Source organism: Dermacentor andersoni, chromosome 3 (genome assembly GCF_023375885.2).
Source record: "Dermacentor andersoni chromosome 3, qqDerAnde1_hic_scaffold, whole genome shotgun sequence".
NCBI classification, from domain to species: Eukaryota; Metazoa; Arthropoda; class Arachnida; order Ixodida; family Ixodidae; genus Dermacentor; species Dermacentor andersoni.
The window spans coordinates 12,058,155-12,067,215 of record NC_092816.1 but is presented as its reverse complement, the minus strand read 5'-3'; the positions used below and the strand labels follow the sequence as shown (position 1 = coordinate 12,067,215).

General features: G+C 48.2%; 1 protein-coding gene across 1 annotated transcript in view; it reads left to right on the top strand.

The window, feature by feature from the left end:
* The first annotated feature begins 660 nt into the window (after nucleotides 1-660).
* Nucleotides 661-9,061, top strand: part of Swip-1 (EF-hand domain-containing protein D2 homolog Swip-1) — a 95,830-nt gene continuing 87,429 nt past the window's right edge. The window contains exon 1 of the mRNA XM_050169773.3: nucleotides 661-986. Coding sequence (XP_050025730.1) covers nucleotides 838-986 — 149 coding nt within the window. The 5' untranslated portion in view covers nucleotides 661-837. The remainder of the gene's footprint in view (nucleotides 987-9,061) is intronic.

Below are 9,061 nucleotides of genomic sequence, written 5' to 3'. Positions count from 1 at the left end.
CACCTCGCGCGTTGCTCTTATGTCGACGCACCTCCGCAGCGCTCGTCATGTCGCGCGCCCGCTGGCTTGCTTGAAGAGCGAGCAGCAGAAACGAGGAAGCAGAGCTGCTGACGTCAAGCTACGCAGCGGAGCGCCGTGTAGACGCGTTTCGCATGAGAGAGACGTTTTAAAAATCCAGCAGGAGGTCTCCCCCCAAGGGAGAGTGGCGCCGCATAGATCGAGCGCACGTAGTGGCTCGGCCCAACCGCTACCTCGCGCTAAAACCGTACAGCGGTGCGGAACGCAGTAGACGTGTGGAGGTGGTAGCTGGTGCGCAGCATTGAACGCCTCTTCTTCCAATGTATGCAATATGTATCTGTTCATTTAATGTGTATTATTCGCCAAACGGCAATTCACACACCTCGTAATTACGCTGTGAGTTTGCTGCGCCCTCTGCGTTTGTTCCGGTGAGAGCAGACGAGATAGATACGCTGTGGATGCGTACCGAAGCGGCGCCGTGCGCATGTGCGCCTTTCTCCTATTGGCCGGTGACGACTGCAGCTGACTGCAGCCCCCACGGCGCTGCACGGTTTTTAGTGAGACGGAGAGAGGCCGCGGGGAGAGAGAGAGAGAGAGAGAGAGAGAGAGAGATGAGCGTTGCGAGGAAGAAAAGCGCTCGCGGCTTGCGGCCGGCCACCAGTGCGTCGCGCATCTTCGGACCCCGCGGCAGCGCTTCGCCACACGTTTTCTGGGCACTCCGCGCGAGCAGACGACGCGCGAGCAGACGACACGAGAAAGCGTCGGTACGCAGTGCGTTCCTTGCTAGCTGGTGACGTTACCGTGCAGGAGCCAACAGTCATGGCCGAAGAAGAGCTCTCTGAGAAGTTCGCGCGCCGGGAGGCGATCGAGAGGGGCGAGATCAAGGATCTTAAAGTGAGCGAAGGATTCAACCCTTACATCGAGTTTTCGCGCAAGGAGATCAAGGAGTACGAAAAGCACTTCAAGAAGTGAGTATTTCCAACGTACTACTTTCTTTTACGATTGGAAATGGAAAAAAACATAGAAAAACTGTGCTTGGCGTAGATCTGAAAAATACCGTATGCCGTCGCGAGCCCGATTTTTTTAGGGGAGACTGAGCACGTGCGCAGTGAGGGCACCTTTACTGAAGGATGATCGTGCGCGACTGTAGCGACGACGCGTCGGAAGACTGCTTGCGGGAGAACCACGCAGATGTTCGGTTTGCCCCTGGAAAGCGTGCTCTCACTATTCTATTTTATTTTGGAACCTAAGCTTAGGCTGGCGAAGTGTTGTTTGAACCACTACTTGCTAACGCGCTTCTCAGACGACTGAATTTCAAGGGGTGAATGACAGTGAGCAAAACGAGAACAAGGTAAAAGCGGGAGCCAATTAACGTTTCGATAAGTGGACTTGTCGAAACGTTGGCTCCTGCTTTTACCTTGTTCTCGTTTTGCTCGTCGTCTTGAATTTCCATCTCCCGCCTTCCCCGTGTTTCCCAAGGCGTGAATGAGGGATTCTGCATGCAGTGCAAAAGAAGCATGCTGGTGTTGCTACTGTAGGTGCATGGTAAGTGAATTGCAGGCGCTCTGTATTGCTCGAGTTGGCTAATACGATACTTTGTATGTTTTTTATTATTATTATTATTATTATTATTATTATTATTATTATTATTATTATTATTATTGTTATTATTATTATTATTATTAGTTGTGCGTATGCGAAATGGGAGGCAAGGCTATGCGTGGTTTGGTAGTACATGTTCTGGAGCTTGCGTTTATGCAAAGACACAGCTGTCCGTCTACGAACCTATATTTTTTTTAAAGTTCTATCTTCTTTTTTAATCAAGAAATTGAAAGCAGGGCGCTAGCCAATCGCAAAGAAAGAGGCCAGTCGGCTGATGTCGGCAATGGGCAGCTAGCCTTAACTTTGATTTTTTCCATAGAGTATATACGTAGTACATCTTCTACACGCGATAGATGATTTAGCGTTTCAATAAAGTCCTCCGCAATGTCAGCAGAAGCGTGCGTAAACAGCAGCCCGTGCGGGCATTCTACATCACCTTCTTCCAAGCAACGCCAGTCCTATACAGAAAGCCGTAAAGTTATCTATGACGCAAGTTTTCTAAGACAGCAAAAGAAGAAAAAGACTAGCGAGAAAAAAGAAAGAGAATTAAACGCGCGGGAAAGTAAATTTAGTGCCCTCCACAGGCATGACTAACCGCTCTCGCGTAGATGCTTTCCGGGGACGTGATCGGGATTTCTATGTTGTGTTCGGACGTCACGCGCTCACGAGGAAAGGCGCTGGCCATTCCTGTCCACTCCTGTGCGCTTCAGGGCGTTCGCATTAGCCGAGTTATAGGCGATGATTCAACGCGTAGGCGAGCTGGTGAGCGAGCCGCTCCAAGTGGAATGAAACACGTGCGTGCCACGGTCGGCGGCGAATGGAGAAGGTGCGGCGTGCAGTACGCCGTACTGCACAGTTCAGCGCGCGTGTGTGTGCAGTCGATTAGGAGTGTGCGCGGCCGATAACAGAAATAACGGAACTGGCAACGCTGCTTATTGCGTCTCCCTATGGCTAATGCTGCACAAGCCTGATTTTACGGCCCCGGCCCTCTCACGCGCAGGCCCGGATCGGCCGGATGAACTCTGCTTGTACAGATGCGTGCCTTATAGATGTCATCGCATAACGAAAGACATTGCAATTTCAGTGAGAATAAAACAATGCCACTTTTTTTTTTTTAGAAACAGGAAAGCACTGGACGTTGTCCGCCTAGCCTCCCACAGAGTGCTTTGATCTATGTACAACGCCCGCGTGCGATTAGAGGCCTGACTATTAGGGTCATCAGTAAACGGGGCCGTGCCTGGGCCCGCGGCTTCAAGCCCAGCTTGGCGCAGGCCCGAGAGCATCGGGCCTGGGCCCGCTTTCGGACGTATGCCCGGCCGTGGCGGTCGCATTGCGTGCGATGGGAGCGACATGCAAAAACTCTCGAAACCTGCCATGACCCCCGGTGTTTCTCTGACACGGAACCAATACCCGTGAACTAACCGATTATAATTCCACCAGAAACCGCTTGAATGTCACAGTGCGTTCGCCAGCGCAGATTGCCGCGACATCGCTCAGAGGCGGCTGCATTTTGCGAGACTGCAGCACCCGTCGAAGTGCGAGCGCCGTTTCCCATTGTCTCGCAAAACCAGCCGTGCCGGGAGTTCCCTGTTATGCCTTATAGGACGTTGCGTTATGCTTATAGGCTGTACCGACGCCGATCTTTCCGTCGGCAGATTGGCGTCGGTACAGTGTGACCGAGGCGCGGACACGAAGGAAGAGAACGCTGTCGCCGGCCGTCGGCAGACCGAAACCGGTGTCGGGTCGGCCTAGGGTCAGTGCGCTCCGCTAGAGTTCTATTCATAAAATAACTGTGTCGCTTCAAGTCAAGTGTGCTATATATATACACCCGTTGCGGCACCAGGTTTAGTTGACGCATTTGCGATATGTCTTTTCTTTTTATTTATTGCGGAGTTATGGAGTTATAAACTTGGCGTTCTAACTTTCTTAAATTATTTCTGTGTTTCTTGTCACGCAGTTTTTTCTAAATATTCTTCACGTCCTAAATAGAAATTCTGTTTCTCTTTTTATAATGCGCCAGATTAAAATGTGTTCGATGGTTGGCCAATAACTATGTCGTTTCTGTGTCTGCATACGAAGAGGAATATCGAAGTTTGGCCCGAACGAAAGCCACAAGCTTTAAATATGGATCGGCAAAGTTAGGCTGGTGAGACTAACCGCGCGAAACCGCGCTTTATTCACGCCGAAACCTGAGCTCTGACACCCATATATGGCACCCAAGAAGAGACCAATATATGGGTCTCTTCTTGCCGGATCATATGCGGAGAGCGAGCGCTGTTGTGTCCTCGCCAAGTCTGTCTCTCAAGCTGCTTAATACTGCGCTCCCAATGCCCTTGTTAGGAAGAGCATGGTATAGTTACACCCCCAGTACACTCAGCACTACGCGCTGGACTTCCGTCACCTCTGACTCACACCACACTTGGGAAATATAAGTCTGCTTTATTTCAATATTTATGTCTCATTTTGACTGCAACGGAAATGATGCCATGACGTCAAGCCATTTTTATCTGACCCGCATGAATGCCTAGGTGATAAGCAGCTGCTGAGGTCACTCACTACGGAAAGGCTGACAAACGCGAGCGTATGCTAATCTCTCCTTTTCTTTTTTCTTTCTTTTTGTTCTTTTAAGAGACTGCTGACCTGAAAGTCGTTACATTGCGGAATATATATGCAGTGGATACAGATGATAAATATGCATCCCGGGTAGTTCGCTTAACAGCTCGTTAAATAAGGAAACCCCAATGACAAGCTTACATAAATGTGAAAGTAACACGAACAAGTGGGGTCACAGAATGCAGATCAGTCACGTATGCAACTGAGTAAGATAGGGCAAGTCACAAAGCAAACGTATAAAACTAGACAATTATACTCAATGCCATAACGCAGAGAAACAGGACAATAACTTGGCTGCAATCTGCACTATATTAATTAACTATAACACTAAGTTTCACTATAACATCAATTACCGGAACAAGATGCAATAGAGGACATTCACACTCGCTTGGGGAAACCGATTGGACGACTGCATAAGGTAGTTAGTTCCGACCACCCACACTTTGATGGAAAAAAAACGAATATTTTACCGAGTTAGTGATTGGTTCAGATCGTTCTTTGTGAGAGCTTCTTACGGTGCGAGACGAGTGGTGTTTTAAGTAGAGTCTGGATTTTAAGTTGAAGGAACCAATGCATAACTGATACAGAAATTTTCGTGTCTTGCAATCATTCTCGGCTCGGAAAGCGTAGGAAGTTGAAGTCCAGTTTACATAACGGAACATTTAAATCTCGGTAATATTAAGTGAGCCACTCCTCTCTGAACCCGACATCTTTTTGTGCGGGTCTTACGTCACGCTCGCGTATTCCAGCAAAGGGTGTGCAAGGATTAGGTACGCAGTTCGCCTTTATGGGAGGACGATTTCACTTCCTTCTCAGAAACCACACCTTAATTCTTTTCGGCTTTTGAACTGACATAATTAAATGTGCGTATTCCAATTCAGATGGGAAGATACAGTGACACCAAAGCATATAATATGGCTCACTCGGGTTAGACGTTGTTCGTTCGTTTCATATCATAATGTGAGCATATTTTTAGTTTTCAGTCAATTCTATGTATGAAGTTTTAACAAAATTGGTTTTCATTTTAGTAAGGTCTCGCATGTGCAGAATTTAGTGCAACTTGATCCTCGCGACAGTTTACATACGAGTGAATTAGACAATCGTCTGCAAATAATTATATGCTGTGACTCCCTGTCAAGTGTACACAATATGTGCGACCATTTCGTATTGGTAAATTATGTGTTCTGGCATATTCACAAGCGTCTCTCGCCCACACAGTAATCCTGCGCTGCGTTATGACTTCTCGTGAGGTTTAATGTCTTGTATCTATTATGTTCGTGCGATCAACATAATAATCAGATAGCGTTAAATAATGATGTCATTCGTTATCTAGTGTTCAAGTGTTAAGGTAGATGAAGATTTCTCTCTTTATTTTTTCATAAAACAAAACAAAAAAAGATGAGAGACGCTCCCGATCATGGCGACCGCTAGAGAAAAAGTGACTTAAACTTCATGTTATCGTCAGATTATACACATCATGGTGTACAATAACGGTATATTGCGTTTAATTTCCTGCGTGAGACACGAACTGTTAAACAATTCAACCAATTTTTTCGGCCGGCGATAGAAAACCTTGCATGCATAAAGGTACGGTACACCGTACACTTGCATTTGGAGGCAGCTTGGCTGCCCACAAACTGTACCCAAATATACCTTTTATACTTTCTTTCTTTGCTATATTTTACCACAGTAAAAATTAATATTGATCCTTCGGTAACCCGCTCTCTGGGAAGAAACGTGTCCACACATACAATAAATATAAAAAGAAGACTGATTTAACACTTAAGAAAAAAAGAATAAGAAAAAAAAAGGGGGGGGGGGTTGTGCTGCATACGTTATCGCCTTCAGAGACAGACCGTAGCTGCTCTACATTCACGACTGTACAAGCGAGTGAAACAAGTGGCAGTGTGAGGAAAGAGAATTGAGGTCTATACAAGCGAGGTGAAAAAAATTCGCAGGGCGGTATTTGTGTATGCAACGGGGGTGAACGCGGATAAACGGATGACACGCTGGTCCATATATAATCGTAACAGACTAAAAATCGATAACTGGCAGGAGTAGCGAGCATCCGCTCTGGTGGGTGTGGCAGTGGCACATGAACACAAATGACACGTCCAGTTATTCAGAGCTACGTCTCTCGTTGTTGTCGCTTATTTTAATTTATTATTTTTTGTGTGTGTGTGGTAAGTGAATGACGGGAACTGTATAGACGTAGCGTAGCAACACCAGAGAAATGTGGTAGCGACGATACGCCGTGCACGGACTGCACTTCGAGGCCCGGAAACCTTCTGGCCGGGAGCACACGGGGGAGCAGCGGCCCACTTCGTCGGCTGTACCGTAGAGAAAAACGGGATGCTTGGGTGTCATGTTCGCGCGAGTCCACGACACTGCCGGTTGGAGCGTGGCAAAATGTATTCCCGTGTTATACAGCTGACTCAGTACGCGCGTCAGATGAGCACGTGTGCGCCCGTACGCAGTCATGCGGTGTGTCGTGTGCGTGGCTGCAGCCTGCACAGAAGCGAGGCTGCCGAGGTTTTGTCGCGCAGCCACGGCCCCGCCCTTCGAGCGAAGCTCCCGTTATCGGTCGGATGTTTGCGAAGCCTCCCAACTGCGGGCGAGGCACACGTGCGAGTGGCTCGCGAATAAAAGACGTCGCGGCTTCCCGCATCTGCGTCAGCGAAGGACGGAGGTGCACAGCAGAAACGACCATTGCCTGGGCTTGACAAGCCCGCGCCTGTCGTCGCGCGTTGTCTATATATATGTGGCAGTATAATGATAGGTATGATGCCGAGAACACTGGGCTGTCTTCATTGGAACAAAACCCAGTGACTGTGCATCTGGTGAAAGAATAGGGTTTAACCGTTAAGGAAACCACAGTACACTGCTCTGTAACGATCAAACCGGCACAAAAATAGAGGGGGCGGGTTCAAGCATATATGCAGCTGTACGCAAGAACTCTGTTTATGAAGCAGCCCTCAGCCTATACGCAGCTGTACGCAGAACTCCGTTTATATAGCAGCCCTGCGGGTGTCACGTCAGATAGCCTTGCTCGCTGGAGAAACGAGCTGACCGCACGCAAGCGGGTGCAATAAAGAAGAAACGAGACAGAGGTCCGCATGCATTGTGCTACGAGCACCCAAACTGAAGAAGGAAAACCCATGTTTCATGTCGCGTATAGCTGCGTAAACTGAACCGTGTTAAAGCTCCCCATGCCCACTGGAGCGTTTTTTTGCGAACAACGTCGAGCTCGCACAAGTCACACCATAATTAAAGTGACCACTATAGCGGATCTGGTTCAACTGTAAACGGCGTGCACGGCCATACCGACGTTTCCTGTCTTTTCTGGCAAAGAAACCGGCTCCCAAAATTAGAAGCGATTTTGCCGTTGATCGTTAGATGAACCAGATAATCCTAATAAACGTCCAGAAACGTACATGTTAAGCGACATTAATCGGCCGCATTATGTCGTTTATGCCGCTGACTATTTCCGGTTTCTACCGCGTTCGATTATTTGCTGCCGCACACTTTATATTCCGCAGTAGCGCGATGAAAGGAATGGAAGGGGACTTAGTACAACCTTACTGGGGCAAAAGCGATTGTGTGTCGCTTACCACCAAAGTTTTGGCGGGCGCCCTTTTGTTGTAACCGCACAACAAGTCCGTCTGCAGCGTTTTACACTGAACCATGCAATGTGCGGCCGACGACGAGCCGGTCGAAATATTGGCGCAACGCATCAGGCAAGGGTTGCACACTCGCGGCTCACGTGAACGAAGAGTGAATGCACATAGACAGCAAGAACGCAGATAAAGCATATATGTACGGCGAGGATATCTAAACGCAGATCTCGGACGTTTCGTGTTTTTTTTTTTTCTTCTATCTTTTCCTCTTTTTTTTATTAAGGAACATCCTGGGAAAAAGAGGACGAGGAAAGTGGCGGAAATTAGAACAGAGACGATTATATATACGCGCATAGGCGGAGAGTTTTCACTTCTCCGAGGGGGGGGGGGGGGAGATGAATGATCCATCTTTTGTAATTAACCTTGGCATGCAGCGCAGAACGGACGGGAACACGGGCTATAATATCTATAATCTTACCATATCTCTTGCCGTTTGCTTTTGAGAAGAGAAAGCAAACCAAACTTCATTTGCCGAATCTCACAAATTCGTAGGGCTTCGAGATCACGGGCGTGTAGTAACTGCTATATAGGAAGCAATTTCTATGCTACATGTGTTAAATAAGAACGACGATAACCCCGCCCCGGAAAACTCCGGACAAGGCTCGGGCCCCGGAGCTCCCCCGTAGTCGGCGCTTATGTATACGCGGTTCCAGAAACGGCTTTCTCCTCTGCCCCATTTTCTTATCCGAAAAACACAAGAGGGGCGAACAAGTTATTTGCGGGAGTTAAGAAAGAAACCGGACAATATTAGCGTCCACTGCGACACCATCACCGATCTCGCAGCGCGGGCATGGAACTCGTTTCTTCGTGTGTACAGCCGCAGAGCAACGCACTTGCGCTCGGCGCTCTTCGGAAGATTATACGGCGACCTTGATTCCTTTGATTCATCCTGCTCGTCGTCGTCGTCTGCGAGTCCCCTGCCGACTCTCCGCTGATGGAAACCGGCGCGCGATGCCACCATTATTATTATTACGGTACTCCTTTCTTTTTTATCTTCTTCTTTCTTTTTTCTTCGTTTTTTTTTTCTTTCGTCTCCATCCACTGTCTGCTCGCCGCGCGGCATGCACGAGCACTTCTCTGAGCTAAGTCTGGCTAAAACCACGCAGCGTTGTGCAGGCTTTTTTAGGAAGTGCGCTGTGGCGGTCAGCTGT